Source organism: Pleurodeles waltl, chromosome 4_1 (genome assembly GCF_031143425.1).
Source record: "Pleurodeles waltl isolate 20211129_DDA chromosome 4_1, aPleWal1.hap1.20221129, whole genome shotgun sequence".
NCBI classification, from domain to species: Eukaryota; Metazoa; Chordata; class Amphibia; order Caudata; family Salamandridae; genus Pleurodeles; species Pleurodeles waltl.
In genome coordinates, this window is record NC_090442.1 from 252,102,930 (window position 1) to 252,119,922 (window position 16,993).

The window sequence follows — 16,993 nt, forward strand, 5'->3', positions numbered from 1 at the left end:
CACATAGGCTTCAATGGAAATAGGGGTGCCCCGGTTCCAGTCTGCCAACAGGTAAGTACCTGTGACTTCGGAGGACAGACCAGAGGGGTTTTGTAGGGCACCGGGGGGGGGGGACAAGCAGGCACAGAAATTACACCCTCAGCCGCACAGGGGCGTCCGGGTGCAGTGTGCAAACAGGCATCGGGTTTGAAATAGGTTTCAATGGGAGACCCAGGGGTCTCTTCAGCGATGCAGGCAGGCGAGGGGGGGTCCTCGGGGTAGCCACCACCTGGGCTAGGGAGAGGGCCACCTGGGGGTCGCTTCTGGACTGGAGGTCGGATCCTTCAGGTCCTGGGGGCTGCGGGTGCAGTGTGTTTACCAGGCGTCGGGTTCTTTGAAGCAGGCAGTCAGGGTCAGGGGGAGCCTCTGGATTCCCTCTGCAGGCGTCACTGTGGGGGCAAAGGGGGGGGGTCAACTCTGGCTACTCACGGGCTCGCAGTCGCCGGGGAGACCTCCCTGTAGAGTTAGTTTTCCGCAGGTCGAGCCGGGGGCGTCGGGTGCAGAGTGGAAAGTCTCACGCTTCCGGCGGGAAACGTGTGGTCTTTAAAAGTTGCTTTTTTGTTGCAGTTTATTTGGAACAGGGCCGCTGTCCTTGGGAGTTCTTGGTCCTTTTAGATGAAGGGTAGTCCTCTGAGGCTTCAGAGGTCGCTGGACCCTGGGGGACGCGTCGCTGTTGCAGTTTTTCTCGAAGTGGGGAGACAGGCCTGTAGGGCTGGGGCCAAAGCAGTTGGTGTCTCCGTCTTCTCTGCAGGGCTTCAGGTCAGCAGTCCTTCTTCGTCTTCAGGTTGCAGGAATCTAGTTTCCTAGGTTCTGGGGTGCCCCTAAGTACTGAATTTGGGGGTGTGTTTAGGTCTGGGAGGGCAGTAGCCAATGGCTACTGTCCTTGAGGGTGGCTACACCCTCTTTGTGCTACCTCCCTGAGGGGAGGGGGGCACATCCCTATTCCTATTGGGGGAATCTCCCAAAATCAAGATGAAGGATTTCTAAAGGCAGGGGTCACCTCAGCTCAGGACACCTTAGGGGCTGTCCTGACTGGTGGGTGACGACTCCTTGTTTTTCTCAATATCTCCCCTGGACTTGCTGCCAAAAGTGGGGGCTGTGTCCAGGGGGTGGGCATCTCCACTAGCTGGAGTGCCCTGGGGCATTGTAACACAAAGCCTGAGCCTTTGAGGCTCAGTGCTAGGTGTTACAGTTCCTGCAGGGGGGGAGGTGTGAAGCACCTCCACCCAGAGCAGGCTTTTGTTTCTGTCCTCAGAGAGCACAAAGGCCCTCACCACATGGGGTCAGAAACTCGTCTCTCAGCAGCAGGCTGGCACAGACCAGTCAGTCCTGCACTGAACAATTGGGTAAAATACAGGGGGCATCTATAAGATGCCCTCTGTGTGCATTTTGTTTTATAAATCCAACACTGGTATCAGTATGGGTTTATTATTCTGAGAAGTTTGATACCAAACTTCCCAGTATTCAGTGTAGCCATTATGGAGCTGCGGAGTTCGTTTTTGACAAACTCTCAGACCATATACTTAATATGGCCACAACTGTACTGACAATGTCTAAGAATAGACTTAGACACTGTAGGGGCAGATTGCTCATGCAGCTATGCCCTCACCTGTGGTATAGTGCACCCTGCCTTAGGGCTGTAAGGCCTGCTAGAGGGGTGACTTACCTATGCCACAGGCAGTATTTTGTGTGCATGGCATCCTGAAGGGGATACCATGTCGACTTTGCCTTTTTCTCCCCACCAACACACACTATCTGCAATGGCAGTGTGCATGTGTTAGGTGAGGGGTCCCTTAGGGTGGCACAACATATGCTTCAGCCCTTAGGGACCTTCCCTGGTCACAGGGCCCTTGGTACCACTGGTACCTTTTACAAGGGACTTATCTGTGTGCCAGGAGTGTGCCAATTGTGGAAACAATGGTACATTTTAGGTGAAAGAACACTGGTGCTGGAGCCTGGTTAGCAGGGTCCCAGCACACTTCTCAGTCAAGTCAGCATCAGTATCAGGCAAAAAGTGGGGGGTAACTGCAACAGGGAGCCATTTCCTTACAACTACCCTATCAACTGAGCCATCAGCTGCACTGTGGGAGAAGAGGTCTGGGAGAGGGTCACTCTCTTCTTCCTGTCCCTTATCAGTTGCCATGAACAGAATCATATCAGACCTATTATAGTAGGGCCTCAGGAGGTGCACATGAAGCACCCTGAGGGGGCTTCTGGGAGTGTCTAGGTCTACCAATTATGTAACCTCGCCCTTTTTTCCACAATGGTGTGGGGACCACTCCACTTGTCCTGGAGTGCCCTGGGAGCCACAAGCTCCAGGACATAAACTTTCTATCCTGGCTGGTAGACAGTTAGGGCAGCCTTATGGCCATGCCATTGATTCATCAACTCCTGGCTGGCCTGAAGGTTTTTAATAGCCATCTTCATGTACTCAGCCATCCTTGATCTAAGGCCAATCATATAATCCACAATTTCTTGTTTGGGAGGCTTGAGAGGTTGTTTCCAGCCTTCTCTAAGACGAGCAAGGGGACCCCTAACAGGGTGCCCAATCAGAAGTTCAAATGGGTTGTAGCCCACACCCTTTTGAGGGACCCCCTATAGGAGAAGAGGAGGCATGGTAACAGGACATCCCACCTCCTTCTGATTTTTCCGGAGAGTCCCATTATCATACCCTTGAGAGTTGTATTAAACCTTTCAACTAAGCCATTTGTTTGGGGTGGTAAGGGGTGATGAACTTGTAAGTAATACCACATTCCTTCCACATGGCTTTCAGGTAAACAGACATGAAGTTTGCACCCCTGTCTGATAACAACTCTTTAGGAAAACACACTCTTGAAAAGATACCAAGAAGGACTTTCTCCACTGCAGGAGATGTAGTGGTCCGAAGAGGAACAGCCTCTCTGGGTACCTGGTGGCATGGTTTACTAACACCAGTATGAATCTGTTCCCAGAGGCTGTTGGAGTGTCCAGGGGGCCAACAACATCCACCCCAACCCTCTCAAAGGGCACCCCAACAAATGGAAGTGGCACTAAGGAGGCCTTTGCGGTGCCACCTGCCTTGCCACTTGCTTGACAGATGACACAGGAGCGTCCAATGTCGTTTGTGTCTTCAGACATGTGGGACCAGTGAACAAGAGGGACACGCCTGTCCCAAGTCTTGCTTTGGCCCCAAGTCGCCTGCCCTGGGAATATCATGTGCTAAGGTCAGCAGAAATTCCCTATCCCTCAGAGGTACTACCAACCTCCTGGGGGCACCAGGTTTGGGATCCCTTGACTCTGAAAATAGGAGGCTGTCTTCTCAGTACACCTTATGGGTGCCACTGATATCCCCTGCCTCTTGTGCTGAGGAGACATTAGAATGGGCAGAGGAGGCTCTCTTTCTCCTTTGGGGAACCCTCTATACCAGCCCTGTAGGGACAAAGGTGGGCCTACTGGTACGACCCCCCTTTCTCACTACCAATAGTGCTTCTACCAGGGCTGTGATGGTCCCCAGGTTCTTCTCTGAGCCTCCCTGGGTACTTCCTGACCCACCTCAGTGTCTAAATCTACTCTCTCTAGTACTGGGAGGTCAGATTCTGCTTCTTCCTCCTCCTCCTCCTGGTTGCCAGCATGGTCCTGGTCAGCCTGGAGAAGTAGGCCTAGAAGCAGACTCTTATTGGGATTTCTCCCTGTCTTCAGTTTTCTCTCAGCACACATCTCCATCACCTCTTGGAAAGTTAGACCCACATACTGTGAGTCCAGGCCCTGGGAGGTGTGCTCTACTGAGGACATGATGTCTAGCTAGAGTGGTGTAGCTGACCCTAGCTACTAGGCTCCCAAAGAAGTTTGGGGAAAGGGCTATGCTAGACCCCTAGCTTACCCAAACGTGGGAGAATAGATCCTTGACAATAAGTGCAGTGTGTACCTTTTAGTTAGCAAATGGTCTTTCCTATGGAAAGTACCCAGTGACAGAGTGGTAAGGCAACTGCAGGTGCTTCTTTCACCACTGTATCACCAATGTAGGAAGCTGGCCTGGTGTATGGTGAACACCTATGGTGTTATCACCTTATACCAGTGTAGGAAGCTGGCTCTGTATATACTATATCAAAATGAGATATAGTACGCACAAAGCCCAGTTGTTCCCCAGAGGCTTAATAGAGCCTGAAGTAGCTAAAACTAATGCTCTCTTTTCTGATAGTGTGGTCGAGCAGTTAGGCTCATCAGAGAGTAGTGCAAAGCATTTGTTGTACACACACAGACAATAGAAGAAGTACACTGTAGGAAGCTGGCCTGGAGTGTGGTGGGTACCCAAGGTACTTACACCGTATACCAGGTCCAGGTATCCCCTCTTAGTGAAGTGTAGGCAGTGTCTAGAAGCAGGCTCTCTAGAGGTAGCTGTGAATGAGAAGCCAAGGTTCATCTAGGAGACATGCAAAGCTCATGCAATACCACTGTAGTCACAAAGCATTTGTTGTACACACACAGACAATAGAAGAAGTACACTGTAGGAAGCTAGCCTGGAGTGTGGTGGGTACCCAAGGTACTTACACCGTATACCAGGTCCAGGTATCCCCTCTTAGTGAAGTGTAGGCAGTGTCTAGAAGCAGGCTCTCTAGAGGTAGCTGTGAATGAGAAGCCAAGGTTTATCTAGGAGACATGCAAAGCTCATGCAATACCACTGTAGTCACAAAGCATTTGTTGTACACACACAGACAATAGAAGAAGTACACTGTAGGAAGCTGGCCTGGAGTGTGGTGGGTACCCAAGGTACTTACACCGTATACCAGGTCCAGGTATCCCCTCTTAGTGAAGTGTAGGCAGTGTCTAGAAGCAGGCTCTCTAGAGGTAGCTGTGAATGAGAAGCCAAGGTTTATCTAGGAGACATGCAAAGCTCATGCAATACCACTGTAGTCACATAGCACTTACACACCTGAAAGAAACCACACAGTGTTACAAAAATAAAGGTACTTTATTTTAGTAACACAATACAAAATAAATTAATAAAAAGGCAATACTCCCTTAGAAGGTAAGTAAACACACTAAATACGTACGCTAGTAATCAGAATTAGGAATAGAATAAGGTTAGAAAACAGTACAAATAGCAATAACCAATAGTGACCTTAGGGGAGCCCAAATCATATACAAAAAAAATGGAATGCGAACACAGGACCCCCACGTAGGTAAGTGGAATGTGTAGAGGGGAGCTGGGAGTACTAGAAAACCACAGAGGTAAGTAACACAGTACCCCCCAGCGACCAGGAAAGCAGGAGTAAATCACTGGAATTTCCCCAAACCACCCAAAAGGAAGGGAAAGAAGAAAAGAAGACACCCAGACAAAACTGCAAGAAACTAGCCGTGGATTCCTGGAGAAGACCTGTGGAGAGAGTTACCAAGTCCAAAAGTCACAGTGGAGTGTAGTAGGAGTAGAAGCTACTACCCACCCAGCTGTACTTGCAGGAGTTGGTAGACGGTGAGGAAGAACAGGTCAGCACTGCAGCCCTGGAGCCGGAGAAGAGTTCCTGATGGATGCAGAAGATGCCCCACGAGTGAAGATTGCAGATGGGTGTCGGTGCAGGAATTCCACCAACAAACCTTGGCAAAGGCAAACTTGCGGTTAGTGGAAAGGTGGTGCTGCTGGGAACCAGCAAGGCCCAGTAGGACGCAACCCAGCAGGGGTAGTCACAGGGGACACTCAGCAACACAGATGACCCACAGAAGCAGAGGCAGCACCCACAGGAATCCCACAAGAATGGGACACAGAAGTTGCGGAAGAGGCCTATTCAGCACTACAAAAAGGGCTCCCACGCCGCAGGAAAACCACGCAGAGGGCTGTGCGTCGAAGGAAAAAGTGCTGGGGACCGGAGCAACACGCCACCTGAAGATCCCTTAAAGTAGATGCAAACAAGCCCTGGTAGCTGCAAGAGATGCAGTGCATGGGGATACTGTCCTGCATGGGAAATCAAGGGCTTACCTCCACCAAAGTTGGACAGCTGGCAGAGAGGACTATTCCAGACCACCACCAGTGATGTAGGATCCACACAGCTTAGGATGAGAGGAGATCCATGCAGCCGGTTGTCGTTGCAGCAGGTGCCTGTGGATGCAGGGGAGTGACTCCTTCACTCCAAGGGAGATTCCTTCTTCTTCTTGTGCAGGCTGAAGAGTTGCTGTCTTCTGAGGAAGCACAGCTTGGTAAATGATGCAGATCTGGTAGGAGCCGTGATGACAAAGTTGCAGAAGAGTCTTCTTCGTGGATTGCAGCACTGTCGGTTCCTGGAGGGTCCAGTCGCCAGAAGTCAAAGTGGAGGTTGCAGAGGAATCCTGATGGAATCTTGGGAGCCTAATCTGAGAACCCACCCAAGACAGCGAGAGACCCTAAATAGCCCTGAAAGGGGGATTGGTCACCTGGTCAGGTAAGCACCTATCAGGAGGGGCTTCTGACATCACCAGCCTGGCCTAGCTACTTAGATGCTCCCAGAGTCCCTTGGAAACAAGATGGCAGAACTCAGGGACCCTCTGGAGGAGCTATCCTGGGGTGGTGATGGACATGGGAGTAGTCACTCACTGTAAAGAAATGGCTCCCTGTTGCAGTTACCCCCCACTTTTTGCCTGATACTGATGCTGACTTGACTGAGAAGTGTGCTGGGACCCTGCTAACCAGGCCCCAGCACCAGTGTTCTTTCACCTAAAATGTACCATTGTCTCCACAATTGGCACAACCCTGGCATCCAGGTAAGTCCCTTGTAACTGGTACCCCTGGTACCAAGGGCCCTGATGCCAGGGAAGGTCTCTAAGGGCTGCAGCATGTCTTATGCCACCCTAGGGACCCCTCACCCAGCACAGACACACTGCTTGCCAGCTTGTGTGTGCTGGTGGGGAGAAAATGACTAAGTCGACATGGCACTCCCCTCAGGGTGCCATGCCAACCTCACACTGCCTGTGGCATAGGTAAGTCACCCCTCTAGCAGGCCTTACAGCCCTAAGGCAGGGTGCACTATACCACAGGTGAGGGCATAGCTGCATGAGCACTATGCCCCTACAGTGTCTAAGCAAAACCTTAGACATTGTAAGTGCAGGGTAGCCATAAGAGTATATGGCCTGGGAGTCTGTCAAAAACGAACTCCACAGCTCCATAATGGCTACACTGAATACTGGGAAGTTTGGTATCAAACTTCTCAGAATTATAAACCCACACTGATACCAGTGTTGGATTTATTAAAAAATGCACACAGAGGGCATCTTAGAGATGCCCCCTGTAATTTACCCAATTGTCCAGTGCAGGACTGACTGGTCTGTGCCAGCCTGCTGCTAAGAGACGAGTTTCTGACCCCATGTGGTGAGAGCCTTTGTGCTCTCTGAGGACAGAAACAAAAGCCTGCTCTGGGTGGAGGTGCTTCACACCTCCCCCCTACAGGAACTGTAACACCTAGCAGTGAGCTTCAAAGGCTCAAGCTTCGTGTTACAATGCCCCAGGGTACTCCAGCTAGTGGAGAGGCCCGCCCCCTGGACCCAGCCCCCACTTTTGGCGGAAGTCCAGGAGAGATAATGAGAAAAACAAGGAGGAGTCACTGGCCAGTCAGGACAGCCCCTAAGGTGTCCTGAGCTGAGGTGACTCTGACTTTTAGAAATCCTCCATCTTGTAGAAGGAGGATTCCCCCAATAGGAATAGGGATGTGCCCCCCTTCCCTCAGGGAGGAGGCACAAAGAGGGTGTACCCACCCTCAAGGACAGTAGCCATTGGCTACTGCTCTCCCAGACCTAAACACACCCCTAAATTCAGTATTTAGGGGCTCCGCAGAACCTAGGAACTCAGATTCCTGCAACCTAAGAAGAAGGACTGCTAAGCAGAAAAACCCTGCAGAGAAGACGGAGACACCAACTGCTTTGGCCCCAGCTCTACCGGCCTGTCTCCCCACTTCTAAAAGACACTGCTCCAGCGACGCTTTCCCCAGGACCAGCGACCTCTGAATCCTCAGAGGACTGCCCTTCTCTAGAAGGACCAAGAAACTCCAGAGGACATCAGCTCTGTTCACCCAAAACTGCAACTTTGTTTCCAAAGAAGCAACTTCAAGACAACTGCGTTTCCCGCCGGAAGCGTGAGACTTGCTACTCTGCACCCTTCGCCCCCGGCTCGACTTGTGGAGAAACAACACTTCAGGGAGGACTCCCCGGTGACTACGAGACCGTGAGTAGCCAGAGTTGCCCCCCCTGAGCCCTCACAGCGACGCTTGCAGAGGGAATCCCGAGGCTCCCCCTGACCGCAACTGCCTGCTTCCCAGATCCCGACGCCTGGTAAAGACTCTGCACCCGCAGCCCCCAGGACCTGAAAGATCGGAACTCCAGTGCAGGAGTGACCCCCAGGAGGCCCTCTCCCTTGCCCAGGTGGTGGCTACCCCGAGGAGCCCCCCCCTTGCCTGCATCGCTGAAGAGACCCCTTGGTCTCCCATTGATTTCCATTGGAAACCCGACGTGTGTTTGCACACTGCACCCGGCCGCCCCCGTGCTGCTGAGGGTGTACTTCCTGTGCCAACTTGTGTCCCCCCCGGTGCCCTACAAAACCCCCCTGGTCTGCCCTCCGAAGACGCAGGTACTTACCTGCTGGCAGACTGGAACCGGGGTACCCCCTTCTCCATTGAAGCCTATGCGTTTTGGGCACCACTTTGAACTCTGCACCTGACCGGCCCTGAGCTGCTGGTGTGGTAACTTTGGGGTTGCTCTGAACCCACAACCGTGGGCTACCTTGGACCTAAACTTGAACCCTGTAGGTGGTTTACTTACCTGCAAAAACTAACTAACTCTTACTCCCCCTAGGAACTGTGAAAATTGCAGTGTCTAGTTTTAAAATAGCTATATGTGATTTATGTGAAGACTGTATATGCTATTTTGCTAATTCAAAGTTCCTAAAGTTCCTACATGAAATACCTTTCATTTGAAGTATTACTTGTAAATCTTGAACCTGTGGTTCTTAAAATAAACTAAGAAAATATATTTTTCTATACAAAAACCTATTAGCCTGGAATTGTCTCTGAGTGTATGTTCCTCATTTATTGCCTGTGTGTATGTACAACAAATGCTTAACACTACTCCTCTGATAAGCCTACTGCTCGACCACACTACCACAAAATAGAGCATTAGAATGATCTCTTTTTGCCACTATCTTACCTCTAAGGGGAACCCTTGGACTCTGTGCATACTATTACTTACTTTGAAATAGTGCATACAGAGCCAACTTCCTACAGCATACAACCTACTGCCTCTTTAAGAGCTGCAAGGCACTGCATGATTTGTACTTATGTTTAAGATCTGCCCACTGCTTCCCAACTGTTCCTGCCCATTTTAGGTAAAGCTAGCAAAAAGAAGCATGGTTGGGACAGACACGTCAACATGGCCGGAGGCAGGAGCGTGGCAAACAATTCCCAATTTCTAATTATTATTGTCTACTCTCTAGGATGAAAAAGACAGGTCTGATTATATCAACTCTTAATTATTTTTCTTTTTATGGTAATAATGCGCGTTACAGTTAGCAAACAAAGCAAAAGGGATAGTCTGTATTGCAGAAAAACAGATGGCATGATAGCGATTTTGATACAAGTGTGTATTAAAAGCACATAAAGGCGGCGTGGCTAGCCACCGGTGAAGATAGATGTGCACTAGAGAGGCTCTCTAGCTGCCTATATTAAATCCCACAACATCCGTACCAAAATCTATCAAACTCTACGGAAAATGTCTTCAGTGGAAAACCCATCTCAGGCTCCAGACTCTCAGTATGAGGGCTGCACTTTTCAAGAGTTGAGGGAGATGTGTGCTTCCAGGAAGACACAGAGAAATCCCAACAAGAACCTACTTCTGGGATTACTACTCCAGGCTGACCAGGAAACTCAGGCAGCCAGGGGTCAGAAAAAGTAGAGACTGACCCTTCAGTCTTAGATAGGGTAGACTTAGGCTGCACTGAGAAGGGTCAGGAAGAAACTGGGGAACACCATAGCCCTGTTGGGAGCATTGCAGGTAGTGAAAAGGGGACTCACTCACGTAGGCCCACCTTTACTCCTAGAGTGTTCGTACAATGGGTCTCCAGAAGGAGGGATAGGTCCTCCTTATCTGTCCACACCCATGTATGAAGGACCTCCTATGAGACAGACCATTCTAATTCGGGGGGGGGATTCCACAGGCTGAAATTAGACCAGGCCAAACTGAGACTGCAGCAGCAACAGTTAGCTCTAGATCAGTGGTTCCCAACCTGTGGTCCGGGGGCCCCTGGGGGTCCGCAAAGCCTCTTCAGGGGGTCCGCGACTGCTTAGAAAATTAAATAATATTAACAGATTAGGTCCCCAGCTTTCAGTAATGACTCAGTAGGGGGTCCTCGGATTCCAATAATGATTCAGTGGGGGACCCTAGGTCCAGTAATGATAAAGTGGGGGTCCACAGAAGTCAAAAGGTTGGGAACCACTGCTCTAGATAGAGAGGCTCTGGCAGTGGGGAAGGAACGGAAGAATTTGGGACTAGCTCCCCATGGTGCCAGCAATGAAGTTAGGGACACCAGGGTTAGGGAGGACTCCTATGACTGTAGGAACCTGAGTAAAATACTCCCACCTTACAAGGTGGGAGATGATATCCACAAGTGGTTCACTTGCTTGGAGAGGGCCTGTCAAGTACAGAGGGTCCCTCAAAGACAGTGGGCAGTAATCTTGTGGCTCTCTTTCTCTGACAAAGGAAGAGACAAACTCCTCACTGTCAGGGAAGAAGATGCAGATGACTACCAGGCAGTAAAGAATGCACTCTTAGATGGGTTTAGATGGGTGTGGGCTAACCCCGGAACAATACAGGATCAAGTTCAGGGAGACCAAAAAGGAGTACTCCCCGGATTGGGAAGATTTTGTGGATTGCTCTGTTAAAGCTCTGTAAGGCTGGTTGCATGGAAGCAAAGTAAGTGATTATCAGGGCTTGTACAATCCTATTTTAAGAGAGCACATTCTTAGCAATTGCATTTCTGATCAGTTGCATCAATACCTGGTGGACTCTGATCTGACCTCTCCGCACAAATTGGGAAAGAAGACAGACAAATTGGTCCCCACCGGGGTAGGTAGGAAAGCTCCCACAGGGGGTGACCACAAGACGAAGGAGTCTACCAAGAATTAGGACAAGGGTGGGGAAAACATAAAGAAAAAGAGCCCTCATCATGCCTGCAAAACTCTTCTGAGGTGGATCTAAGTCCTCTTCCTCCTCCCACAAGAAACCTTGGTGCTACATTTGTAGACAGAAAGGCTATAGGGCGGGCGACAGTATTAGTGCAAAAAAATTAAAAACACCAAGCCTCCTACCACTACTACTACCACTTGTACCCCTGGTGCCCCTAGCAGTAGCAACAATAGTGGTAGCAGTAGTCAGTCCACAATTGTAGCTGGGCTCACCATGGGGGCTGTAGAGGTCTCTGGGCTAGTCAGGGAGGCCACTGAGGCAGTTTTGGTCTCTGAGGGTGGTATTGACCTTGCCACCCTAGCTGCTTGTCCCCTTAACATGGATAAGTACAGGCAGCATCCCTAAATAAATGGGTTTGAGGCTGCTCTTCTGCAGCTTCCTACAAGGACAACCTAACTACATACCATATTCCCACTGTAACATCCACATACGAATTTACAATAGGAGAGGAATTAAAAGAACATTTCTTAACTACAGAGCATTTTAAAATAGAAAATAATTAAAGTTAAATAATGTTCTTTTGACTCCCCTCCAATAGTAATTCCTTATTCAGATGTTACAGTTGAAATATAATGAACACTATGCTATGTATGTGATATAACAGTGCCACCTACTTTGAGTTAAACGAAAACTTAAACAACAAAATACACTGAACCTCAAACACATAGCACAATAAAATAAAAGGTACTTTAACATCATAAAATAGCAACTAAGGTGGCTTTACAAAACTACTCCCAACTTTTTTGTTGCAGTTCTATATAGCACAAACTAGGCCCGAGAACACTGGAGTGCTTTAAATAAACACCAGATTATATAAAAAGACAGCTTTTTTTTTGCTCCTCACCTCCATTAAACTCTTCCCTCTCCTGAACTCTAAAATTAGTCTTACATCACTTAACCCCTACCCACTCCTGAATCGAAAATCACCCTTACCCCCTTACCTGTATTCACACATTAACCCTGAAATAAACCCCCTTACTTTCCTTTACCTCTACCCACCCCTGCACCCTAAAATCTCCCTTACATCCCTTTATCTCTACCCACTCCTAAACCCTAAAATAGCTTTTACCTCCTTTTATCTCTACCTATCATGTACTCTAAAATCACCCTTACCCCCTTTAGCTTTATCCACACCAAAATCTTAAAATCACCATTGCCTCCCTTTACCTTTACCCACCCGAACTGTGAAATCGCCATTACCTCCCTTTACCCCTACTCAGTCCTGAACCCTAAAATCGCCCTTGCCTCCTTTTACCTGTACCAACCCCTAAAACCCTTACCTTCATATACATGTTTCCAGCCCTGAACTATAAAATCGTCCTTACCTTCCTTTACCACTAGCCACCCAAACCCTAAAATCACCCTTATCTTCCTTTATCTCTACCCACCCCTGAAACCTAAAATCACCCTAACCTCCCTTTACCTCTACCCATCCGTAAATCCTAAAATCACTTTTTTTCAATAAAAAACTATGTTATTTAAAAAAATGCTTACCTCCGTCCTCCCCACCCCCTTCTTTGCTTGCCCCTGCCAGAAGAAAACACCTAAAAGTCACACCTACAGGTTTCAAGTTGCTACAAAGATGCAGACGTCACTGTGCTCTTTGTTCTGCATTGGATTTTTGGTGTTATCTTCATGCGAGGCTTACACGCCAAACTTTAGCTCAGAGGCAAGATTTTTAAACAAGTGAGGTTTTTTTTTTTAACCTTGAATGACTTAGGTATTGATTTCATTGCAGCCATGTCAAAATGCATCTCACTTTTGACAACTTCAGATCGCTTTACGTAGATTGCAGCCCTCACACCGGTTTATGGATAGTGGTTATTTTTTTATTTTTGTTATTATTGCTTCCTGGTGAAGATTAATGATTCTCCGATTAGTGCATGGTTAGTGATGTTTTTGGACCAATGTGTTCAATATAGAGGAAAGTCTAAATCCAGTCAGATTGGAGGCAGAACTTTCTATCCAGGCAAAGATCACGGTTTCATTATTTAGGTAAGTACTAACATAGGATGGATGGAATTTGGAACAAGCATTTTTCCCTTTAGAAAAATGTTTCACCTAGTGAGAGCATTGAAACCCAGTTAATAAGATGCTACTGCAACAGACACAAGGTACTTACTCCAATTTTGCATTTATGCAAATGTGGATAATGCTCAGTGTATAGGATAACCACAAATACCCAATTAATTGAATATAATATTGTGACTGTGCAGTTAAAGTGCCATGGAAAGATGAAGGTCTAGGAATGCACCATTGGTAAGTCAGTATGTGGGTCCACCTACAGAAGATGATATAAAATGGACAGACAACAAATGAATCAGATACAAATCCTGATGGTAGAACACAGAAGAAACACATTCACTCAGAGAAGTGTCTGGTTCTTTACACTGCACAGTGGCAACTGGTCTCAATAAATAGATTGAATGACTGGCTTTAATATAGATGTTTACACAATCCTACTTTGGTGCTTTGCTTAGCTTTCCTTTTGTTAAAGCCAAGTTACTTCATTATAATATGGTATTAAATGGTATTAAATGGTTCACAATTTCGTGGTGTGCCATGCTGACTCTGTTGGTTTGCACAAAAGAGTTCCTATTTTAGATGTCAATCTTTGATATTCACTTTTCATTGTCGAATCCACTGAGTCTACGCAGGCCACATGGGATTGATGGGAACACTCTGTCTTCATGAACCGATTCTTGTATTGAGGACAAGCTTTTACGTTAGCTTATGTAATGCGTTTTCATAGGTAAATAGGCAGACTACAATGTTTTATGTTTACTTTATTTTCAAATGGATTTGCTATCATTTCATAAAAAACTCAGTCTTCTGTGGCATGTGCCTTAGACACTGAATGTCACATGGCCAGAGGGCAATTGTGTATATCCAGCAGCCTTAAATGTGCTCTGTTTTGGCAGTCGTTGTTGACTGGGAGTCATGCTTATTTATTTCTTATGCAAATTAAGAACATATGGAAGCAGGCTGTTCATTTTGTCGCTTCCTACTGCTTTCCGGGGAAAACTGAGTCAAATAGCTCTGACAGTAGTATCTGCTGCAATGTAGGCATCCATAGACTTACATTAGGTTCAATGTAATGCCATTCATCAAAATTGGCTCCAGTCCCCTCAATGGTGTTCCTTTCAGACCAGGTATCTCTTTTGCTTTGGTAGAATGAGGATCTTCACATCCGTGGAAAATATGCTTTATACATTTGAGTACAAATTGGGATTATGGTCCCCTGTAAATCTGCTGTCAATTTACAGAGGTAATTTGAGAAGATTTTTCTCATCCTTGTATAAATCCTGTTTTCAATAACAAAATGGATTACATGGGTACCAATGGTTAATTTTTCGGATAGGTGACAAGCACTTTGTGGCAAATATATCATGCAGTCCTAATGAATATTAAAAATATTCCAGGGGGTAAAAGCAATCATAGGCTTACTCAAATAGCTCAATCTCACTGTTGATCAGTGTTTTTGAAGCATTTGTAGAAAGTTATTTATGATTTTATTAATGAGTGCTCACTTAGGTTACTGGCACGTAGATAATATGTGACTGCACTGCTGAATTTGTAAAGCATTGTACAGACTTGGAGATAAAGAAATTAAGTATAATAAACGCTTATATGTTACAAAGATGTGGCCATTCCTGGTGTGAATTTTGATTGTTAGGCTTAAAACAACTAAAAAAGGTTTTCTAAACAAATTCCTTTGAAGACATGTATTTAAAATTGAGCTTTCATTTGCCAAAGATTGCACTACCACTAGGACTGACTCTAGACTAAGAAACAAGACCAGAAGAGGGCAAAACTCACAGAGAAGCAGTCTACCTAAATACATACTATCAAAAATTAATTTAGATTTATTTATGTATCGTCAGACCTTACATAGGAGGACATGCAGGAAAATATATAATTTCCTGACTTCTATACTCCATGGATTTCAACCACTTTTGGGTTTTCCTTTTTTACTCCAGGTAGGTAGAAATACTCACAATTGAAAAAGTTTGATCTTGAAGCGGATCTGCTAACCAATGTGAAGCCAAAACTTGATAAGAGTTTGCTGGACAATGGTCTATGGAGGTTCATCACTTTCAGAAGGGTGTACTGTAGTAGATGAAACTTGTTGCTTAGCTCAGGTATTATTAAACAAAATTAATGCAGAAGGTGTTATGATTTACTCAAGATCTACATCAGTGCATCTGCAAGCATACCTGAAGCCTATTCTTTTGAAATGAAAAGGTTAGTTAAATAAACAGGCGTGCCTAAATCTTAATAAGTGGAGCACTTTTAACATTATGAAGGACCTTTCTGTGTGTGAAATAAACAGCAGGCCACGCTACTCCTCCCCCTTTTTGAAGGGAGCCAATGAACCATACATGTAGGTGCATGCATTGTTCTTTTAGTCATCTGATGTACACGTGGGCCCAAATCATCAACATGTGTATACACCTCTTTCAGTAATTTTTAAAACCATCTCAGTTAAACAGATATTTAAAACTGCAAGTATCTATTTATCATTTTTACACAAACATTTACTTGCGATTAAGAGTTTTAACTAGCGTTGTCAAAATAAATAGATGCCAAATAGCAAGGATATGAAATAGAATTTGCTAGTATTTTACCTTGACAGTTCCGTTTATTGGGTGCCAAAGTGTATCCTGTAGGAGGGCACGAGCATTGAAAACTTCCTGGAACATTGTTGCATCGAAATGAGCATATGTGGCCCCCGGTAGGTAAAGCACATTCATCAATATCTTTAGGGAAACAATTCATAAACGTATAAGTCACGTGTGTAATGATACAGAGACTTTACACTCACAAGCATTTCAAAATGAGTTACTTTATCACATTGTTTGCTTGTTCCCTGGATGTACTTATCTGCGCTGTGAAAGTTAGCGGAAATCATAATTTGACACAAACTAAACAGGAACCCTCTAATGTCTGACCATTCTTACCTTAACTACTGGTATATTATTTTTTATACTCACCAATGTAGCCATAATAGACCTGAAAACATTTAGAAGAATGAAGACAAGTGTTGCATTGGTCATTGTTAAAATGGATACCTCTGACACAGTAATCACAAACCAGCATCCAATGCCGATGAACCAATGAGTAGTTCTCTCAATGCAGCCATCATCTTGGAACTATTGTACCAAAGTGGCAATGCACTTTGTTTAAACTGTAAAGTACTTAAGAAGCACGCTAAGAGGGAAAGCCTACATCAAACTTCAGTGAATCACAACATATCATTTTAAAGGTTTCTCCTGAAAGCAAAACAATGGTCAGTCAAGCCTACACCCCATTTCATGGGGGTAAAGATTCAGGCAGTCACATGCTGGGAACACATCTGCCATTTAGTGCTGGCGCTGGGATAATGCAGGCTGATGTTCTTGAAGTCTTTTGTTTTAAAACGCATTACTCATGAACACTTCATCCTAAAGCCCTCAATGAAATAGGATAAAGACTTGAATGTATAGGTCATGTGAATTTAGAATAGACATGCTGCAAGACTTACGCTAGCAAACAAGTTTCAACTGCGTCAACGTGGACAATGAAGGGAAAAAAAGCTGCTTGGTTCCTGGAGAGTGCAAACATATTCTCAATAAAAGGGGTTGAGACTTAAGATTAAACTTGTGGGTTGACCCCTTAAAAAAAGGCACTTTTTTAACCCCACCTATTTTATTAAAAATTGGTATGTACCTATTGATGACAAATCTTTTATATTATTGTTTATTTATGCCCCCAAGTGGCCATAATTTTAATGAAAATTAAC

General features: G+C 46.2%; 1 protein-coding gene across 3 annotated transcripts in view; it reads right to left on the minus strand.

The window, feature by feature from the left end:
- The window catches only part of FBLN1 (fibulin 1), a 766,403-nt gene that overhangs the window by 404,434 nt on the left and 344,976 nt on the right, over positions 1-16,993 (minus strand). For all 3 annotated transcript variants that reach the window (XM_069228256.1, XM_069228253.1, XM_069228255.1), the window contains exon 13: positions 15,840-15,971. In XM_069228256.1, coding sequence (XP_069084357.1) covers positions 15,840-15,971 — 132 coding nt within the window. The remainder of the gene's footprint in view (positions 1-15,839; positions 15,972-16,993) is intronic.